At 35.3% G+C, this 22,091-nt stretch overlaps 1 protein-coding gene across 3 annotated transcripts in view; it reads right to left on the bottom strand.

Moving 5' to 3' along the window:
- The window catches only part of CDKAL1 (CDK5 regulatory subunit associated protein 1 like 1), a 704,381-nt gene that overhangs the window by 156,560 nt on the left and 525,730 nt on the right, over positions 1-22,091 (bottom strand). For all 3 annotated transcript variants that reach the window (XM_001375837.4, XM_007487880.3, XM_056823496.1), the window contains one exon: positions 1,364-1,426. In XM_001375837.4, coding sequence (XP_001375874.2) covers positions 1,364-1,426 — 63 coding nt within the window. The remainder of the gene's footprint in view (positions 1-1,363; positions 1,427-22,091) is intronic.

The following is a 22,091-nucleotide window of genomic DNA, read 5'->3' as shown; positions in this document are numbered from 1 at the left end:
TAGATGTACATAGGATAGCAATCCCTTGGAAAAAAATTATTAGAACTTGAGAATATATCCAAACATTCATTTTTTTAAAACAACCAGAGAATAGTTCCCTGCTTTGGACATTTGTTTTCTCAATTGAATCCTTAGAAAAGCAGTGTATTTTTAATCTATAAGACTTTCTAACATGTCTTGCTCACATTTGAAAGAGTTTATATATGTATTAGCATTTTTAGCATAAAAATTTTTTTGTTTTGCTTCTGTAAATTATCCTACATTAACTGATCCTGTGGAACAGTATAATGTCATGAAAGTTTTTTTTTTTAATAAAAAATGTATAAATCCTGTGACAGAAAGAAGTTCTTAGAATTATAAGGGACCACATGCTTGCTCTAGCCCAGGCTCATTTTATATATGAAGAAATTGTTCACCACTGTTAAAATGACTCACCCAAGGTCACACAATTAACTGGTAGCAGATCAGGAATTAGAACTCACATTTCTTGATTTTCAATCCAGTGCTTTTTCTTTTATAAAACTGGTTCAATAAAGACACAGTACTAAAACATTCTATCTAAAGCAATTATCATTAATGATGATGAATATTTAGGGTAAATATATTGGTAAAGTCAATTTTTTATTAAGATTTTCTATGTTGTTTCACTAAAACTTTTTCTTAGTAAACCCAACTACTGCTTGGCAATTGATGATTTATATTTCATTACCATTCTGGGGAGCCAAGAATACCCACTAGAATATTTTGACATTTCAATAATAACCTGTTAAGATATCAAATAAAAGTAACACATAGAATTAAATTGAGTTTCAAATATAGAAATGGGGATTTAGAGATAAATGACTTGGGTTTAAATTCTTTCTCTATAACTTCCTTTATCTGCTCCTTGATCAAATCTCTATGGGTTTCAGTTTCTTATTTGTAAAATGAGGAATTGGACTATATTGTATCCTGTAATGTATGATAATTTTAGAAAGATGTTAAGAGGGCAATTAAAATTTAAACTTGACTAATATTCAATAATCATAATATAGCTTATATATGTAATATTTATAGATAACAGCTTATATTTCTTCATGATTTTACAAAGCACTAAACATATATTGTTTTCTTCTAACAACTCTATGAAGAGTTAAAACTATTATTAACTCCCTTTTTCAGAGAAGGAAACTGAGCTGCAGAGAAGTTAAAAGACAGATGCAAGGCCATCAGGCTAGTAAGTGGCAGAGGTAATCCTCAGGTTTTACTAAGCCTAGGATTAATGACTCCACAAGGACTGGCACATCTTACCCTTTGTATTATGGAACATTATGTCATAGCAATTGCAGAAAGATTTAAAGTATTGAGAAGATGCTTTTCTTACCTTATGATCATATGGGTTATATGAATGAAATAGCTGAGAAAGGTCTTTTGTCCGTTGCTTTTTCTGAAAATGAACCAAAAAAAAAAATCACATGTGTTAGTTAACAGATAGCATAAATAGCAAAATAATAACTAGGTTATAAAAATGTATTTAGTTGAGATGGTGTGTTCCTATAACATGTGAGTAGAGATCCTGCAGAGATCCTAACGTGACATCATCTAGGGGGCTTTAACTGAGCCTGGAGAATCACTCTAGGACACTGTGTACAGTCTAAAATAGTCACCCCTAGATGACACTACGATCTGACGCTCACTTGATCAGGTTACCTTCCCAAGTTTTGTTATCAGAATTAAGTCAGTATATAATCAAGACTCTTTGCTCTTATCAAAATTTCTTCATTAACCAACAACAATATACTTCTAGGAAAGAATAAATAGAATAGAGGAAGAAATTTTTAAATAGAAAAAAACACTAATTTTTTGTTATAATTATTACTATCTAAATTGAATACTGGAATATGGATATTCCCACCTTACACTCAGAGTTCATTCAGAAGTCACATGGAGCTCCTCAATCAGTCCTCTGTCCTCAGAAGCTTGTAGACCCTCCTCAAATGATGGACAGTTAAGCTCTATTGCTCCATATTCCATACTCATGCAGAATTATGTAATCTCAATGTATTTGAACTCTAAGATTTCTTTCTTTATCATAACTTCCAACATTTCTCTGACAGTCCTCGCTTTCTAATTCTTCTCTAACCTCACCACAAGCTTTAGCTTCCTATTCCTTCTTGTTTTTGCATTTCATCACTCACTTGAAGTCTGATTTTTTTGCCTTCATAATCTTGGTTAATTACCCCAGTGGCCCCTTTTATTTCTTGTCCCCACATCCTCTTGTGGCTCACAGCTTGCCAAATCTCAATCTTAGGTTTTCTCCCAACATTTGCCTTTTCTACTTGAGGAAGTCACCTAACTGTGGAGATGGGATCCACTATATATTTATGTTCTCTAATATCAACTGGACATGCATTGCTGTGCAATAATCTTTTTATTGATTCCAGATTGACTTCCCATCATTCCCTCCTGTGACTGTTCCATACCTTTGATGCTCTCTTGGAGGCTCCTACATCATCATTCCTGACTCCCTATTCTCCCATCTGTCTCACATAGGATATTACTTTTAAACTGAAAATAATTACCTTGTGCTCTATCTCTTTACTTCATAATTTAATATGTTTTAAATTATTCCCCATGTTTTCTACCTTTGTTCCAAGAAAGAAGAGGCCATTATTCTTGCCAGTGCTAAACCCCTTGCTTATATTCTTGAACCCATTTCCTTCTATTTCCTCTAGGGGCTTACTACTTTTCATCTAATTTTTCATCTTCAATCTCATTTTATCCTCAGGCTTCCACCTCCCCACACACCTAAAAACATGCCCAATACCCACTAGTCCTAAAAAGATATTCATTTAATTCTATAATTGCTTCAACTATTTTCTCTTTTGTAGAAAGACTGTTATATTCATTACCTTCCTCATTTCTTACTTGCTTCCAGACTCAGCACTCTATTGAATCTTCTCTACTCAAGGTAACCAATGATATCTTAACTGTAAATCCAAAGGCCTTTTCATTCAGCTTGATATCTACCACCATCTCCTAACGAAAGACACATTCTATTCTCTTGGCTTCTCTGTCCCCTCTTTCTCTTTTTTCACTACTGCCTTGTCTACTTCTCAGTCACCTTTGTGAGTTCATCACCAAACGCAGGTGGAACCCCATGCTCCATTCTGGGCCCTTTTTATTTCTTTCTTAGTAGTCTCTCTCTAAGTGATTTATTCCATAAGGTTCCGTAGCCTCAATTATAATTTCTACATATATAACCTCAAAATTAATATAGCCAGCCTTCAGGGAGACCTGAGTAATCAACAGTTTGTTGAATATCTTTATCAATTCAAACTCAACATGTTCAAAATGGAACTCATAAACTTCTTCTAAAATTACCCTTCTACCAAATTTTCCAATTTCTTTTGGAGGAATTGCAATCCTCTCAGTTATCCAGGTTCACTGACTTGTAGTTGCTTAAATGATTTCTTCTCCCTCATCTTCATATATCCAATCAAATGCCATTGTTGTTTTTGCTACCATATTTATTCCTTTCTCTGCTCTCACATGGCTAATATTTCTCTTACTGGAAGTAAAAGTGAAGCCTAGAGGGCTTAAGTGATTTGTACATGGTTGAACAATGAGTAAGTTTGAGAGAAAGATACAAATTCATAATGTTTTTGACTCAGACCAGCAATCTTCCATGAAACAGGAGTGCCTCTCAATATCTGAAGCTCCTTCAACTTATAGTGGTACTGAATTATACAAGTATGAATGCATTGTACATGCTCCATTCATTTACCAGGGCACAAAATATTACTTTGCATTTCCAGAGGAATGGAGCCCTAGTGATTTATTATAAATAAATATATATGTTTATGGAATATATCTATTCCAACCATTTTATGTATGTATATATATATATATATGTCTAAGAGTTAAGAAAATAACACAAGCTATATACAAATACTAGTCTCATTACCTTGAAGTCACATGACTGATTTAATGAGCATTTATTAAATGATAAAGCTCTAGGTAGAGAAAAAATAACAAGAAAATTCATTCGTGGTGATTCTATTAGTATTCTAAATTAAAACTACGTCATTTAAAAATTCTGTATGTTCAAGAAAATTTTTCGATTTTACCATCAGTCATGGTACATCTTAGCCACATATTGTTAGTAGCTAATCTCTTTCATACACTTCAAAAATATCAAGGCATGAAGTTTCATTTAGACTATTATATGACACGGCTTGACGACAGAAATTAAAATAGCAATCCTCCATGATCTGATATATTTTCTTCGTTGTCATAGGTAACATTATTATTATCTCTGTGAATCTCCTGGAAATAAATACTCAAGACACTTCAATATTCCAAATATAAACCCTCCATGTCTTTGTAGATGGTGTCATAAGTTTCTCTGACCAAAATATATATTCACTTGGTAGTCCACTTTAATAAGGCTTTCTACACAAAGTTAAACTAGTCCTTGTATAAAACAGTCATATTCCTATGCTAAGCCAACACTTAATTCTAGCCAGCTCATTAGAATTTGCTAGGGCTTGCAAGTTAATTTAATTCAACATGCATTTACTAAATGCTTAATAATGTGCTAGGCACTGTTCTAGTCTTGGAGATACTAAGATGAAAATGAAAAATAAAAGTTGTCTAGCTCTCCCTGTATGGGAAGGGAGGGGAACACAACATTTAAATGGATACAATCTGAGGAGAGATAGGAAACCACGAATAAGGAGGATGGGGGATAGGGACAAATAATCTGCATCTTGAAAGAAGCTATAGATTTTTCATTGCTTTTATTTTGAAATCAAGTTCCAAAAAAAAGGGCAAAACACAAGATTACATATGCATTCCCACTTCATGCTTCCTTTTAATATATGAATTTATAATAATTCTATTTATTTTTGGAATTATCCTTCTTGTCTATAAAGAAGCTAAAGATTCTGTGAGATGTAGGTGACAAAGGAACAAATTCTAAGAGCAAGCATTCTGCTAAGATAGGCAAGACAATCCAGTTTCATCTCTACACCATAATGTGTGGATAGAATTTGCTCCCAAAGATTTTTTTACCAAGCATCCTATATTGTATGTGAATGCTGTGTGGACGTATGGAAGATAACGTTTTGGTGTGACCTTGCCCCACTCTCTTTTTTCTTTAATGCGGCTGCTGAAGCTGGCTGAGAGCCAGATGGAGGATTTACACATGTCCTTACTTTAGTTGGAATATTAGGCTTTGAACTTCTATTTTTTTAATTTTCTTTTACTTCAAGTGATGATTAATAAATTTTATAAAAATAACACTTGGAGTTATTGATATTGACTTAAATCTTACATTTTTGGTGAAACACTATGGAAAAAGAATCCTTAATTTTCTTTGAGTAAAAAATAGGGAGTAAATACATTTTGAAAAAAAAAAAACACGAGGCAGTGTACTATAGATTAAGGAACCTTTTAATCAATACTATTATATAATCAGATATTCAAGGAAGTAGAGAGGCTAAAATGAAATCCATTACTAGAATTTTTATTATAATAGTAAAATTGTATTTTTAATATTTTTCTTCTTTAAAAGAAATGCTAGTTTTGAAAAACTAATAAAGCAGCAGATGCCTATTTGCTTATATTAAGAAAATATCTAAAACCCATTAGCATTATTCTAGATATGATAAATATGAAAAAGAAAAATAACAAAAAATAGAAAAAGTCTATGCATGAAGATGCTTACAATATATTGGAAGAGATAATACACGTACATATATGAAAATAGAAAATATATAAACAGTCGAATAAAAACTTTTTTTATAGGGTAGATAATATAACAGCTGAAACATCATGTAAGAGGTTGTATTTGAGCTGGCATTTGAAGGGAAGTAAAAATTCTAAAAGGCTGAGGAGTGGACTTCTCACTGATCACCATCTTCATTGTGGAGAGGAATTTAAGGGAAAGGAAAACAAAAGAAGGAAAAAAAGAATAAGAGAATTGGATAGAGGAAAATAAATTATTAATGAGCATAACTGGGAACATGAATGGAACAAACTCACCCATAAAATGGAAGAGGAAAGCAGACTGGGTTAGACAGTAGAATACAATATTTTGTTGTTTTTAAAACAATATTTGAAACATAAAGATTCACACAAAAAGAGTGAAAATAAGGAATTGGAGGAGAATCTATTATATTCCTTCTGCAGTAAAAAAAAGCAGGGGTAACATTTTATTATGTCATAAAGAGTAAAAGTGTATTTCATTGAGAATGGAAACTACATTATGCCTGAAGAAATAGACAATTAATTAATATTCACATTTAACATATATACCCCACATGATATAACATCAGAATATTACCCTTCTTTCTTAACACCTTTACAAGGTGGTGGTAAACAGTTTGATATACGTTATACCAGTGTTACCATGTAATATGTATTTCCATATTCCTCATTCCATGAAAGAAGACACATCACATATACAATAAAAACTCATGAAGGAAATAAAGTGAAAAATGACATGTTTTTTTTTCTGCAATCAGACCCCAACAGTTACTTCTTTGGCTGTGGATAGAATTTTTATCATGAGTCCCTTGGAGTTATCTTGGAACCTTGCTGATATAATACATTAAAAACAATTAACAGAAAGGAGTATATTCCAGGCATGGGGGATAGACTGTGAAAAGGAATGCAGGCAGAGATAGATGCTCTTTACTGGGGACAGAAATTGGCTTAGATTGGTTGCAAGAAATAATTTTTGAAGGGGGTAAATATAGAAAAAATTTGAAATAGAAGATTGAAAATAGACTGGTACACGCTTAAATGCTCAAGAGGAATTTATATTTTATTTTAGAAGCAAGAATAAGGGAGACTTATTAGTAAAGAAAGAACAAATCATGCCAAGTCTTTGCAATTTTTCATACATTTTTAATGCTCCCTTGTTCTTTTAAAAAGGGGAAAGATGTTCTTATTTCCTTTCTTTATTCAAATAGTAATTCCTTTTCCTTTATAAGAATCTTAAGAGTAATTCACCATACATCCATTTTCTACCTTATTGACATCTAGAAGCCTACATTGATCATTTGAGACCTAGGGTTAGTTTGGTTCTGGTTTTAACCTTTATCTTACTTGCATCTTATCTCTCTTTCCCCTCTGAAGACAGATATCTTAGTATGGAGGCAAACTTTAGACTCATGTTCCCAAAAGAATATGATCCTATGCTCTGACACTTGGTTTTTGCTGACTCGATAACTTTATGGGATATCTTGTTTTACCCTGGATGGACCTGTCTAACTCTCTTACTGTCATGCTTATCAGGCTTATCATTTACGACAATCCAAATCCATCATTTCTCTGATTTTGCTCAAAGACAGAAGGATATGAACTTTAAAAAAACTGGTAGACATTTTCTTGGCTAATAAAATTGTTTAAGTCTATAAGCATGGCAGCCTTGGAATGAGTTTCAAAGAAGCCACTTGCTCACAAAAGTTTTCATTAGCTAATAATTTTGCCCAACCTTTCTCTGTATGCATCAATTTGGTGCATCACCTTTTGGCTTACACTTCAATCAGAACGATCATCGTGAACACTAATACTCCCTTTGGGATGAGTACTAAGAAATATTGCAAGGAAAATTCCCAACATTTCTCCAAAGAAATGACATTGGAGACCAGGAGAATAGGCTGTTCTAGGTTAATCAATATTCCTTAGAACAAAAAGTTCAGTAATCTATACTACTACAATAAATAAAGATATATTCCCTACACCTTGTGATAAATATCTGAGGCAGGTAGATGCCTCAGAAGTCTTGAAATGTTTTTCTTTCTGAGTCAAGATAAAAGGACTGAAAATATTTCTAAATCTTGACATAACATATCTGATAAATCAATCTGTAGTCAACCTTTGATTATCCATATTATTCATGTCAACAAATTGATATAATGGAAAATCAAGTAGAGAGGATAAATCTAGGCCTCAGTATACAGGGGCGGTATTTTCTGAAGTCTACTAGTTCTAGCATCAAGCTACATCAAGGCCATCTTGTTCAGTGGCAATCTCATAATTACACTCATACCAGTAACTTAGCAATAGAATATAATTTACTTGGTAACATACTACATGTATATGGTATAAAAACTCTATCATTAAATGATTATCTATTAGTAATCAAGCAAAAAACAACTAGCAGCTAGTTCCTATAAATTTTAGCTATAGTCTTAGAGTTGTGGATGGTTTTTCTGACAATACAGGTAACTCCTGATAGTGATAGTTGACTTCTAAGGTTTGTAGACTTTGAATTTGGAGTTCTTAGAGTTAATAAACCTGCTCATAGCTACTGGTTAGAACCACAAACCACTGAGGGGAGATAAAATCTGAACAATCATCATAAGTACATGGGCATCAGTTTGAAACATATAGGCAAGAAGATTAAAAACAATGTATAAAAACTTGTTGAGCCCTGCTAATAGCAGTCTTAACTGAAACTAAAAGAAGAGTCCAAAAATGGAATAATTAGGTATTTTCCTATTGCATCATAATATAAATTACTTCCCACTTTTTAGCCTGTTAAAAAAAACATCTCAGTCATACAATCACCTGTTAATTCTCTAGTATTTGAAATGTAAACATGTTAAACAAGTTATATGGTGAACTTGTCTTGTTATTACAATGGCCAAAATATAGTCTGTAGAGCAAACACCTTTCCCAGAGTTGTTGAGGTACCCTTAAGCCACCTTCTTCAAAATATAAAAGTTTAGTATATGGAGATAAGAGGCATTTTGAAAAAAGTACATGTTGGGACCTGCTGTTCCAAGAGGCTACATTTCTGTATTAAAGAAAGGAGGGAGCTATGTTATGCAAAGCTCAAGTAAGCTTTAGATTTCTGAGGCCTTAGAATGTCTTCATATCCCTATCTTATTAGCACTTTTTACAAGTGCCTTTGTATTCTGCCTTTTCAGGGGCAAAAAAAAAGTAGTAAGGAATATTTCTTATGCTCAAATATTTAGTCTATTTTAGGAACAAAAATATACAACCCCCCAAATATCCCATTCATATTTTTAAAACTTATGGTCTTAAGAATAGGCTTTTTAAAAGTAAGAATGGATTTTTGCAATACCTCTAAAGTTTCGATTTATAAAACTTTACTTACTAGTCTTTGTGTGCTCACATAGATTAACCAAAAAAGTCTATAATGCAATTATGGTTTTACCCAATAATAATAAAAATCAAAAAGTATATTGTTTGAGAAGTTTAATTACTTCAAATTAAATTTATTTCTTTTTGTTAGTGGATAATGAGATAAGTGCAATGTTCCCATTTAGAGAGTTTGTAACAATGGTCCAAAGGGTTCCCAATCAAAATTCTTTAATGGCAATTTAAGCAATGATAAATTGCCCAATCAAGTTACAAATATACATTTTTCCACTGACAAGAATATGAATGTTTGAAACATTATAGGTTGACTTCTATAACAAACAAATCCTGATGATTTTGTACACAAAAATTTTGATGTTTGAGAAGTGATTAGATAAAATTTAGACTATTTTGCAATAAGCATTTTTTCAATTTGTCATCAGTCTTTTTCTAAACTACTATCCTTTGAGACCAAATTGATTCCTAAGGATGGTCAGACTCAATAGGTGTATATGCTTATTTGAACTCTATGCACTGTACCAGAGTAGCTCCTTCATTCCCCTCTATTACCCTGTAATTGTACTTAATCAATTCTGTATTCATGTGATATAGGTGCTATAAACATTTGCATTCTTGTAACCTGAATGTCAGGTCATTTATAAAGTATATGGGGGAGTGGTGGAACCAAGATGCTGGGGAAAAGGCAGGCTCCCATGACATCTCCCAAATCCCCCTCCAAATGACTTTAAAGTAAGGTCTCAAAAGAAATTTTTGGGAAGCATAACCGACAAAAGAATGGGAAAAATAGTTTTCCAACCGAAAACATCTTAGAAGGGGGGCAGGAATAGTCTGTTGCACCCAGGTAAGAGTGGAGGAGGTCCACTGTAGGATGTACCAGGACAGACCCTGCTTCTGCAAGCCAGCAGCCGGCCTTGGGGGTAACTGAATTAGCAGTTGTTCCCAGAGCTCTCAGCCAACAGATAGTAAGGAGGTCTGACACATAGTCAGGAGAAAACAAAGGTTCTTTTACTCATGGTGGGTGAAGAACTCTGTTGCATTGTCCATATGCAGATCTGGACTGCAGTCCCAGGGTGTGGAGGAGCATTAACACAGCAGAGCCTGTAGCTATAGGGGAGTAGAGACCCTGGCCAATGTTATAGGGGAGAGGAGGTAGAGAAGAGTTCTTGAGTGCAGAGCAGAGACCAGCAAGAAGAGTGCAGAACGAAGGACAGAGGAGTGGATCATTCTACCTTGAAAGAACTGAAAACTTACAGACTCCCATAACTAGTATTGAAAGAAGCTACATTAAATAGCTGAAGCTTGGGATAGTGCTTTCTCCACTCTTGGTGCAAAGCCCAACTTTAACAATATTTCAAATTAAAAGTCAAGAATAAGCTGGAAAAGCAAATAAAAAACAAAATAGAACATGACCATGGTGACAAGGACGATCAAAACACAATCGAATAAGAAAGACAACAAAGTCAAAATTGCTATATCCAAAGCCTCAAATTAAAATGTGAATTGGTATCAGACCCAGAAAATCCAGGAAGGCTTTTTGAAAAATCAAATAAAGGAGATAGGAAAAAATGGGAAAAGAAATGAGAGTGATGCAAGAAAAACATGAAAAAAAGTTGATAGCTTGGCAAAGGAGGCACAAAAAATGCTGAAGAAAATAATATTTAAAATGAACAGGACAAAAGGTAAAAAGAAAAACAAAAATTCATCAAGGAGAACTCTGTGGCCATCAGGTAAGCTACAATACCAAACTAAAATCTGATTAAAGCCAATGCATCTTCCTCATGATCTTGAGTAACTCCCACTATCACCTTCTTTGAAGAAAAGCTAGAAAATTGTTCTATGCCTGATATTGTTCATTTTCTAGACACGTCTGCTATTAGTCTTTATTTTGATTCTGTGGCTATGACCTAGAAAGGCAAAAATGACAATGAAGTTTGATAACTCTCCTACTTCTAAGATTTAATTCAGAACTTACTATAAAAACAAAACAAAAACAGAAAAACATTTCTATCAGCAATGTGTCCATTACTGATATCACTCTCATGGCAGTAATAAAGGGGTCTAAAATTAATTTCAGTGGTGACTAAGCTTTTTGACCAACCTATTCTTGAAGTAGTACATCAAGACTATACTTATCTTTCCTCTACATATTAAAACACAAAAACTTTAGGGTTTACTTTTGTGATAATAGATCCTTTATTTGATAAATGGGAAGGCAACTTAATGTGAAGTTCAATCTTCATTTCATGATTTTACTTTTAAGATCAATCAAGCCTTTCTCATAACCTACTTGCAAAGTTAACACTGTAATGGCTGGTGGTTGAAATTACATGAAATTGGTTGCTAACCAGTTTTTGTAATTACTGGAAAAAAGTTTGGAAGGAGAGATCAAAGAGTCTCCCTTTTACCAAATGATTCTCTCTAGGTGCTTTTTTGACACTCCTCTGCTACATTTTTTTGTTAGTGACCATTTTTTTGCCTATTACCTACAAAATAAGGCACCGTTAGGCTGTGGTGTCTGTAATCAAGTCAGATTTGTATTTGCTTTCTCCGGGGAGGCCACATATGTATTTATGACACAGCACAAGTGTAGGACCCTGCCATGTAGTGGACAAAACAACATAGTTATCAAAGTGAGATATATGATAAGTGATGGGGCTGGTAATGGTAAATTTCAGGTCCTAGCAAAAGCAAGAAGGACTGGGCTTTTTAGTTTGCCTTCTCCCTACTCCACCTCTATCAACAGAGTCATACTTGGTTTCTTTTGGTGTTTTTTTAAAAAGTCATTGACAAAATCTTAACATATATTTGACAGTTGAAAAACAAAGGAAAAATACAATCTTAGTAATTCAGTGATCCGCCTGATTTTGAAGGAGGTATACATGGAGAAATTCACATAAAAGTAACAGTTGATGTCATTAAAAGTTCGACTGAGAACCATATTGCTATAGGATCTTTATTCTGCCTAGAAGCTTCTGGTTCTAGGGGTATACATTATCCATTACTTTCATTTTAAAAAAGCAATAGAAGAAAGCAAACACTAATGAAATATGTGTGTACGGGGAGAACTGGTTACTGAAGTGAATGAGGAGAAAGCCAATAGAAAGTGAACATTTCTAACATGTGACAGAGGAAAATAAAATTTAGGCATAGTCTGACAGTCACCCCATACTGTTGTTTCTCTCATTTGACTGTATGCTTCTTAAGGAAAGGAGCTATTTTGCCCCCTTTTTTGGTGGGGTACCCCTAGTATTAGCCCAATGTGCATTCTTGTTGACAACATGACTCTCACAATTTGTGATTCTACAAGTTTGTATGCACACACATAATTATATTCACCTTTCCAGTTAAATGCATTGCTACTAACTCACAATTAGGATGCAAGCTGTCACTTTGAATGATTTTTCCAATGGAAATAATTTTCCTAGATTTTATTAATAAGTCAGTCCACATTGTGGACTAGTCTATATATTTGTACAAAATGCTAGCAAGGGCTGGTAGGCTATTTGTGGCCATGAAAGGGTGTGACAACTGGCTCACATAACAATTGCATGGCCTTGGCTCTATTTATCCAGAAATATGAGCAACTGACCCTCTTTCTGAAAGTTGATTCAACCGATGAATATTGCTCATGAAGATAGGCAGAATCTGTGTAGCTCTTATAAATTCAATTTAGTCTTTGTATACGGGAAGATGCTGAAGAATGTTAAAATTATCCTTCATCTTAAAATATCATAAAGGAATATTAAATCAGCAGCTTTTACACATGTCCTCTCTGGTCTCACCATTCTAGATACCAGGCAGTGATGGCGAACCTTTTAGGGATCTTAGAGATCAAGTGCCCTCATATGGCATGTGTGACCCCTGTCTTTACCCCAGATAGGGAATGGAGGAAGTGCTCCTATTGGACTGCTGGGTGGAGGAGTGGGTGAAGTGAAAAATTTGTGTGCATGGAGAGGGGGAAGGGAACAGACCCCTCTGGAATGCATACTATAGGTTCGCCAACATGGTACTAGGGGGGTCTTATAAGAGTGGTTTAAAAGGGAAAGTTGTGTTCAAAAGCATATTATGTCTTGGAAAATTAAATGAGATTATGCAGATTTTGCAGAACATACTTTTTAAAGCCTTTTGAATCAGGAAAGTAGAATATTACTTTTTTAAGGTAAGGAAAATAAATGCTTCAAATAGAATCCTCAGATATACAATATAATGAAAACACACATTCATTTTTTCATTCCTTCAACACATATTAAGTGTATATTGTGCTAAGGATTGGGTAGATATGAGATCATATAAGACAAATATATAATTACAATGCAAAATATTACATGGGAACTGCATGAGAAACTTGCAAAATGAGGTACTATGTAAGGTCAGAGAGAAGCACTTTATTCAGCTCTATATAACATTAATGATATTTGAATTGAGCTTTAAAGGATGGATAGGAACTCAGTAAGAGAAGGGTATATATAAGATGAAAAGATTGCCAAGCAGAAAGCACAGGCATATAATCAGAAAGTGCAGAGGAAGATACATTTACAGAAAAGAAAGCAAATCAGGGGGAAGCTGAGTAGCTCAGTGGATTGAGAGCCAAGCCTAGAGACGGGAGGTCCTGGGTTTAAATCTGACCTCAGACACTTCCCAGCTGTGTGACCCTGGGCAAGTCATTTAAACCTCACTGCCTAGCTCTTACCACTCTTCTGCCTTGGAGCCAATACACTGTATTGATTCTAAGATGGAAGGTAAAGGTTTAAGGAAAAAAAAGAAAAGAGAGCAAAATCAGTCTGATTTGGCAAGAGTTTCTTGAGAGAGGTAATACATATAGGAATGTTAAGATGACACCAGATTCTGAAAGCTTTTGAATGCCAGACAAAGGAAATTCAACTTTACTGAGAAGGCAAGTGGGCACAATGAAAGCCAGGGTTCTTTATCTTCTCTGTGGCAAGGATCCCTCTGGCAGTCTGGTGAAGCCCATGGGCTCTTTTCCAGTATATAATATTTTTAAATGCATAAAGTATAAAACGTATAAAGGAAACTAATTATATCAAAATACTACTATCACACTATTAAAAATATTCAAGCTGTTGCCCTTTATTTCTCCTTTCTTTGTCAATCATAATGATAAGAAAAATTGTCTACACTCACTACCTCCATATTCTCTTGTAAAATTTAAATTAATGTCACTAACTCCAGGTTCTTATTTTTCCATAGTTTTATTAAATAATCACTCGAAGTAGAAAAAATAAAAAGGATAGAAGTATAAAGCCTAATTTTCTAACCTACCTGACCACGTGTGTGGATTCTCTCACCTGGTTCCCAGCCAGCCTTTTCAACCACATTAATGGAAGCAGAGAGTGGGAACAGTGCCCCATCAAAACTTTATCCTCTGTCCCTCCCATGCATGTGCATTTATGTCCATCCATTCATGCAGACTTCATACAGCATAAGCACGCAAATGGGATGCTTGGTAAGACCAGTGGGGTTCAGATGAGCCTTAGGGAGTAAATTCTATCTACACACTCTTTTCTCACACCTCAAACTTTTACAATCTGGTTTCTTACTATAAACCTGAGCTTAAACTCCATAGTTACCAGAGATTTCTTAATTTCCAAACTAATGGTATTTTCAAGTAGGATGAGTCCTATTTGGCCAGTATTTGAAGGTGATGACCACTCTCTCTTTTCAAGTATCTCTCCTAACTGGGCCTTATGATAGTCCTCTTACCAGATTCCTCTCATACTTGTCTGACTACTCCTCCATCTCTTTTGTTGCCTTATCATTCATATTTTGCCTTCTAATTAGAGATGTTCCCCAAGGCTCTGCCCTTGGCCCTTCTCTTTCCCTTCACTCTTTCTCAGTGTCCTTTTCACTTCCCATGGGGTTAATTATCATCCAGACTCTCCTTTAAGTATCAGTCACACTTTAGTGTTGCCTGTTGGACATCTCAAACTCAATAAGTCTGAAATAAAATTTACTTTCTTCCACACATTTACTTCCAAATCATGTATCTTCTAAATTTCCTTATTTCTGTTAAGAACACCACCATTCTTCCAGTCTATCAGGTTCAAAATCCAAGTGTCACTATCTCCTCCTCACACACTGCATATATCTAATCAGTTAGTAAATATTGCTGTTTTCACCTTAATAACATCTCTCTCTAATCCAATCCTTTCTTCTCAGACAATCACCCCTTGGTTTAGGACCTGATCACCTCTCATCTATTCCAATGTCTCTTAAGTATTATCCTTGCCTAAAGTTCCTCCCAATGCCCACAACAGTAAAGTGTGGAAAGGAGAGTAATTTTCCATTTAACAGATATTTTGTTTATCACCAACTTCAGAAATTCAAGTGACTCTCAGTTGCCTTTAGGAGCAATATAAATTCTCCTTTCAAAGTCCTGAACCTTCTGGCCCCAACCTGTCTTTCCAGCCTCATTGTATATAACTTCTGCACATTGCAAGGAACCTGGGTCCTTGCATACATCATTCCCTCTCCTGTTGCACTTGCTAGTGTCCCTTCCTGGACCTCTACCTCAGAATATTCCTTTTTCCTTAAAGTTAATGCTCATATATAATTTTTAATAGTAAGCCTTTCCTGTTGCTCCAACTGCGAATGTCCTCTTTTCTTTAGTACTTTATATTTATTCTCTTTATATTTAGACTTATACATAAGTTCTACATAAATAGCAATACTAGTTATTTCCTGATTGTATCCAATGTCCTTGTTGAGATTGTTTGTTGGGATTGTTGGATTTTCTGTATTTGTATCCTCAATACCCAGCACAGGTTCTGACAGAAAATAAGTTCCTTCTAAACACTTATTGATTGGTTTATTGATTGAATCATGCCATCAGCAAAGAGTCTTTCTTCCACATAGAGCTAGTCAGGCCAAACTTTCTTCTTGAAAATCTTTAGAGCCACAGAGAATTTGGGGCAAAATAGATCTGAGAATCATTAGCAAGGAGATTACAACTGAATCCATGGGAGTGGATGAGATTCACCCAAGTGAAAGAGAATAGAGAAGAGAAAAGGGTCCAGGACAGAACCCTTGGGGATAGCCACAATTAAAGCAGTCAGAGAGGTAGGAGGAGAACCAGGAGAGAGTGATGTCTCAAAAACCTAAAGAGAAGGGAGTATTAGGGAGAGTGATCAGAGTCCTCAGGGAGATGAGAATTGGGAAAAGACCATTGTGACAACTTAGAGCCCACTGGTGACTCTGGAGAGAACTGTTTTCATTGAATGATAGTCAGAAGCCAAACTGTAGGGATTAAGAAGAGAGTGAAAGGAGAGAAAGTAAGAGCACCAAGCACTGACAGTTTTCTCAAAGAATTTTGCTACAAAGGGCAGAAGACAGAGAGAATGAGAGCATTCTGTCTTTTTCTAGCCAGGTAATTCTTAGTCTTGGGTAAGGATTAGGTGTGTAAACCCTAAAAATTCCTTAGACTTATAAATGTTGGAAATTTCACCATTGGGATATTTCATACTTGGAAAATTTCTTACTGATAGTCTATTGGAATGGGAACCCCATTGGCATGGGAGGTTCCTTCTCTTCCCTTCTTAAGATTACTTTAGGACAGAAACCTTTTGCTGAACAATGGAAAGGACTTTGACCTATGCTTAAGCATAGAACAGGAATTTCTTTGAGTCATGATTGATTTTAGAATTGATACAATGGAGATACTTGGAATCAATCTCCACCCTATTCAGTCCTAACAGGATTGAGTAAGGGCTGCAGCCTAGATCAAAATTTAATTATTCCAATCTCTACCCTACTCAGGTTAACAGGATTTAGAAAGGGCTGTAGCAAAGGAGCAAAGATTTAATCATTTGAAAATATGACCTTCAACAGACATGTGCAAAGCCTCTGGGCGGTCCTGGGTTAAGCTAGAGCCTCCATTGGCACAGGGAAATTGATGGACAGTGATTGGTAGATGTGAGAACTGAGGGGAGGCAACTTGGATGGTTTCCTTAAAGATCAGGGGGGTCTGAAGACTCGGGAGGTGGTGGAGGAGTTGATCGGAGTGGTGGCAGTGTACTCTGAGAAGCTTGCTCTGAAGGAAGCTGAAGGTGGGGGCCTCTGAGACTGTTTCTCCATTTTGGTCACGTGAGTAATAGGGACTGATCTCCTTTCTTTGCCCCAGCTATCTAAGGGCTTGGGCCTTTTGGCCCAGCCTAAACAGAAGGGGTATTTAAGCCCTATTCCTTTCTCTCCCTTTTTCTCTCTCTCTATCTCTAATTCCTTTCTTTCTCCTATTGTAATTAAACTCCATAAAAGATTGACTGCAAACTTGAGTTTTCATTTAGGAATTACATAGCTGAATTCCTTGGCGACCTTAAATTAATATATATCAGTCTTTTAAAGTGATTCCCTTGTAACAGGTGACACCTCCCAAATCAGTTTCTTTGTAATGACTCTTGGATTGATAAGCATTGCTGAAAAATTCCCAATGTCACAATTTCTTTGAACATTATCACTGTGTTTAATCTCACTTAGGCCCTTAGCAATCCTCTAATGAATCTTGTATAGACTTGCCTAACATTCCCCTAGGCATTATAGCCTTTCCCCCTTAAAACGTCAACAGCTGGCCTCCTCCTCACTTTACCATCCAAGTTTACAACTTTGATGTTATTTCTGACTCCTCACTATCTTACCACTCATCTACTTATTCAACTGGGGGCCAGACCTTGTGGATTCTACATCTGTGTCTTTCCTGTCTGACCCCCTGGTTCCACTCACAGGGCTAGCACTCTGGGGTAGACCTTCATTCTCTGATGCCTAGACTACAGCAATAGCCTACAAATGGGTCTCCCTGACTCAGTTCTCTTTTCTACAATAATCCTTTGCATAGTTTCTAAAGTGATTTTCATAAGTGCCAGGTCTGATTATGTCCACTTTACAACAAACTGTAGGGGATCCCTACTGACATTAAGATAAAAATGTTATTTCATCTCTATCTCATCCTTTAAATATGTTCTATTTTTGGTGTTTTCTAATGTATATAATTATTAGCATAATAATCATTATGACAATAGGAAAGGCAGAGGTAATAAATGTTAAGTGACTACCATGTGGTAAATGCTTTACAAATATTATTTCGGCTGATCCTTACAACAATCCTAGAAGATATGTTCTTTTATTATTCCTGTTTTATACCTTAGGCAAATGAGGCAGATTGAGGTCAAATGATTTGTTCAGGGTTGCCTAGCTAGAAAATGTATGAAATTAGATTTGAACTCAGGACTTCCTGACTTCAGAACTATAAGGTATCCACTACCAACTAGCACTGGAGGAGTTTCCTCATGGGAAAGTCTAGTGTTTTTAGGAATTCAGGTCAGTATAATTTATAGACTTGGCATTGCCTGAGAGATTTAAGTTATAACACAGCAGATAAGTCAGAGGCAGGATCTGAGCTAAGATCTTCCTGGACAGCTCTCTACCTGCAATATACTGTGTTGCCTCTCCAAGAGAACAACAATGTTAAAAAAGATGGCCTTTTTTTTTTTTTAAACAGCCCGCAGGCTGGGATCACTAAATGTATTGTATTAACTTCCCAAATGGGATCTAGACCAATCTCCTTCTCTTAATTTTAAACTGTCCACAAGATATGACACTGAAAAGGATAACTTAACTGGCTAAATGTCTAGTTACATGGTTAAAAATACTGGCTTTTGCTCAATTTTCATAATTTTTCCAAGCTGGATATTTAAGCTTATCTCTTTTATTTTGCTTTGTGTTTAATTGTGGAGTTTGACAGTGTTCTGGTGCAGAGCCTGGCACATAGTAGGTGCTTAATAAATGGTTACTAATTGATCTGGGGAATTGCTATGATTAGCCCAATGTCATTTGTGAATAGAACCATTTGTAGAACCTTCCTTTGTTTGGACTGTGTGTAAGATATTTTCAATGACAATGACAAGCACCTTAGGTGAATGACTTCCTTTTGATTAATGCTGATATGGAATGAATTGTTAAAGCTATCATCATACTCACACATGTTCTATAATCTCATGATTTTAAAGTAAGTGGAGGAGACATCTGGTCTAAGGAGTGGATCCAAGGCTGTATTTTGTTATACAAAGTCAAATGCTTTTAAAAAATCAATAAGCACAGCAGGATCTTATATTTTGCATTCCTCTCATTCTATTGTGTGACCTTAAAGATGTGGTCTCCTGTAGAAAATTATCTCCCAGTGCCTGCCTGTTCCCTAGGATACCCCTGATGTGAGTATTGACTGTTATCATAAACATTTTATAAAGATGAAAAATAAAATATATGGGTCAGTAGTTACTGATATCTTCTCATGCACTTAAAAAAAATTACCCAGAATCTTTTCTATTCTTGAATATTTTTCTCTTGGAAATAATTTCATCATTAGGCCCTGCTTTTAGAAATGTGTTATTTGTAGGATATATTTCTTTTTTGTGCTAGATCAGGCCTAATTGTCTTCTGGAATTTATCTTGTGGGCCATTGTATCTTCTTCACAGAGTGCATCAACAACAGATGTGACAATGTCAGTTTTAAAATATATTTAATCACTCATTATTTCTCATCATCAATTTGTTAACATGATATTTTTTTCAGTTTTTTTCCTAAGTTTATTCATTTTTCTGATGGTACTCTTTGCCAGAGTAAAAAGCTCCATATATTTACAACTGCTAAATAAAGTGGTAAGACAGTTAGAGGGGTCAATGGATAGAATAGTATGCCTATAGTCAGGAAGATCTGAGTTCAAATATGGCCTCAGACACTCACTAGCTGTGTGATTCTGGGCAATTTTTTAAACCTATTTTTTGCCATTGGAGAAGAAAATGGCAAATAGCTCCTATGTCTTTGGCAAGAAAATTCCATGTACAATATGGTCTATAGTGTCACACAGAGTCAAAAATGACTGAATAACAATAAATTCGAAGAAGGACATTCTTTAAGTTTTCTTAATAAATAATTTCAAATAAAGACCCTAATAAATATAAGCAAAGGGGGTCACTTAAAGGCAGTATTTTACAAAGCTAGAAGCATCATTTTCAATTCCTTTTACTCATAGCCTTCACAATGATTATGACAATTAACATAATACCTGGCACATACTTAATAGATGCTCTTCGATTGATTATTTAGATTTGGTTCTTTGCAGTTTGTCAAATTATTTCCATATGTGATTCTATTTGATTTCAGTTTTAAAGACTTCTCAAATGCTCCCTTCTCAGAGAACACTGGTCTCAGAGTTATCAGATTTGGATTCTAGATTCAATACCATCCAAGTCATCTAATGTATTTGTGCCTCAATTTGTGCAACTGAAAAACAAGAATAATAAAATAAGGATAGGGACTAAACCTTTAAACCTCTATTCATCCTGAGAATTTCCAGATGAAGAAACTCCTTCAAAGAAAGTAGTCTGGTACCTTCTCTACAACTTATGGTTGAACAAAGTGGCTAGGAAGTTCAGTATCCAGGATCACACAACCAGAGGGTATCAGAAATAGGACATGAACTCAGGTCTTCATAACTTCTGGGTGCTTTCTATGCATAAGGCAGATGCTCAGTTTAACAGTGCTAAGCAAAGAAAAGCAAATTTAAGGAGCAACAAGTAGGTTCATATCTCTAGATCATAAAGTCCATGGAAAGGAACAAGATGTAAGAAAACGAGTAAGGTAGGAGAGGGCCTGCTGGCAAGAGGCTTCAAAAGTCAAACGGAGGACTGTATTGGATTCTTGTGGTGATATGGAGCCACTGGGGGTTACTGACTAGGAGTGTGACATGTCAGACCTGTTCTTTAGAAGAAACATGTTGACATCTATATGGAAGATGAACTGAAGGGAGTGATTTGTGACAGGGAGACCAAGCAGAAGGTTCCTGAAATAGTTCAGGTTTGAAGAGATGATGACATATCAGGGCTGTGGCAGGATCAAAAGAAAAGAAGGGAGTCCAGCTGAAAAGTGTTGAGATTTGGCAACAGATTATCCGTGAGGAGCAGGATGATGGCAGTGCCCTCAGCAGCAAAACAAAGTCCAGAACCTTTATTGGGGGGAGGGTTTGGAGGGAAAGATAATGAGTTCAGTATAGGACATTTGGATTTAAGATGTCTATAGAACATCTAGTATGTCTTTCTAGGTAAGTTGGTGATGCAAGACTGGAAGTCTGCAAAAATCTGGGGGTGGACAAGTAGAGTTAGTCATTAGTAGAGAGAGAATAACTGAATTCAAGAGAGTTGAGGTGATCACTAATTGGTAAAGGGGAGAAGAGAAGTTGATCTAGGACAGAACTCTGGGCGAGTAAGCGTGACTTAGCTGAAGAGAGACAGAGAAGAACAATCAGAAAGAACAGTCAGTTAGGTAGAAGAACCACAGGAGAGAGCAGTGCTGGAAAAAACATACAGAGAGTTGTTCTTCATTTATGTGTAAATCATAATCTGAAAAATGTTGGTAATTTATAAATAATCACATAGTTATTTGTGTGAGAGACAGAGACAGAAATAGAGATTCAGTGAGAGAGAATGAGTAGGGAAAAGATCATTTAGAAGTTACTTCTTCTAAATGAATACCCACTATACTAATCACTACAGTAGTGAAAGTAAATTCTAGTTCAATGTTATAACTTAATGTCATTAATATGAGGGATATAATGACTTATGGGTATTTATCTTCCAATTTTCTTTGAGGTATGTCTATATATAAGTACTTTACTATTGATACAAGAAAAAAATTGATAGAAAGATAATAAAGATGAATTTTCAAAAGAGAATATAGTATGTTCTCTTTGTCTAAAATAAATTCATGTGAACTTATCTCATATATCCTTCTCTACCCTCTTCATTGTCTAGAGGGGAAACTTGTAATCACTGTTTTTCACAGTGCCTCACATATTATAGAATCACACAGCATTCAATACCAAGAAAAGAAAAAGGCAAAAGAAAGATCAAAACCAACAATCATCAAAGTGGTATCTTCCCCTGAAGCTTTTCTTTATAGTTTTTCA

This window comes from Monodelphis domestica, chromosome 3 (genome assembly GCF_027887165.1).
Source record: "Monodelphis domestica isolate mMonDom1 chromosome 3, mMonDom1.pri, whole genome shotgun sequence".
NCBI classification, from domain to species: domain Eukaryota; kingdom Metazoa; phylum Chordata; class Mammalia; order Didelphimorphia; family Didelphidae; genus Monodelphis; species Monodelphis domestica.
This window is presented reverse-complemented; position numbering and strand designations above follow the sequence as displayed.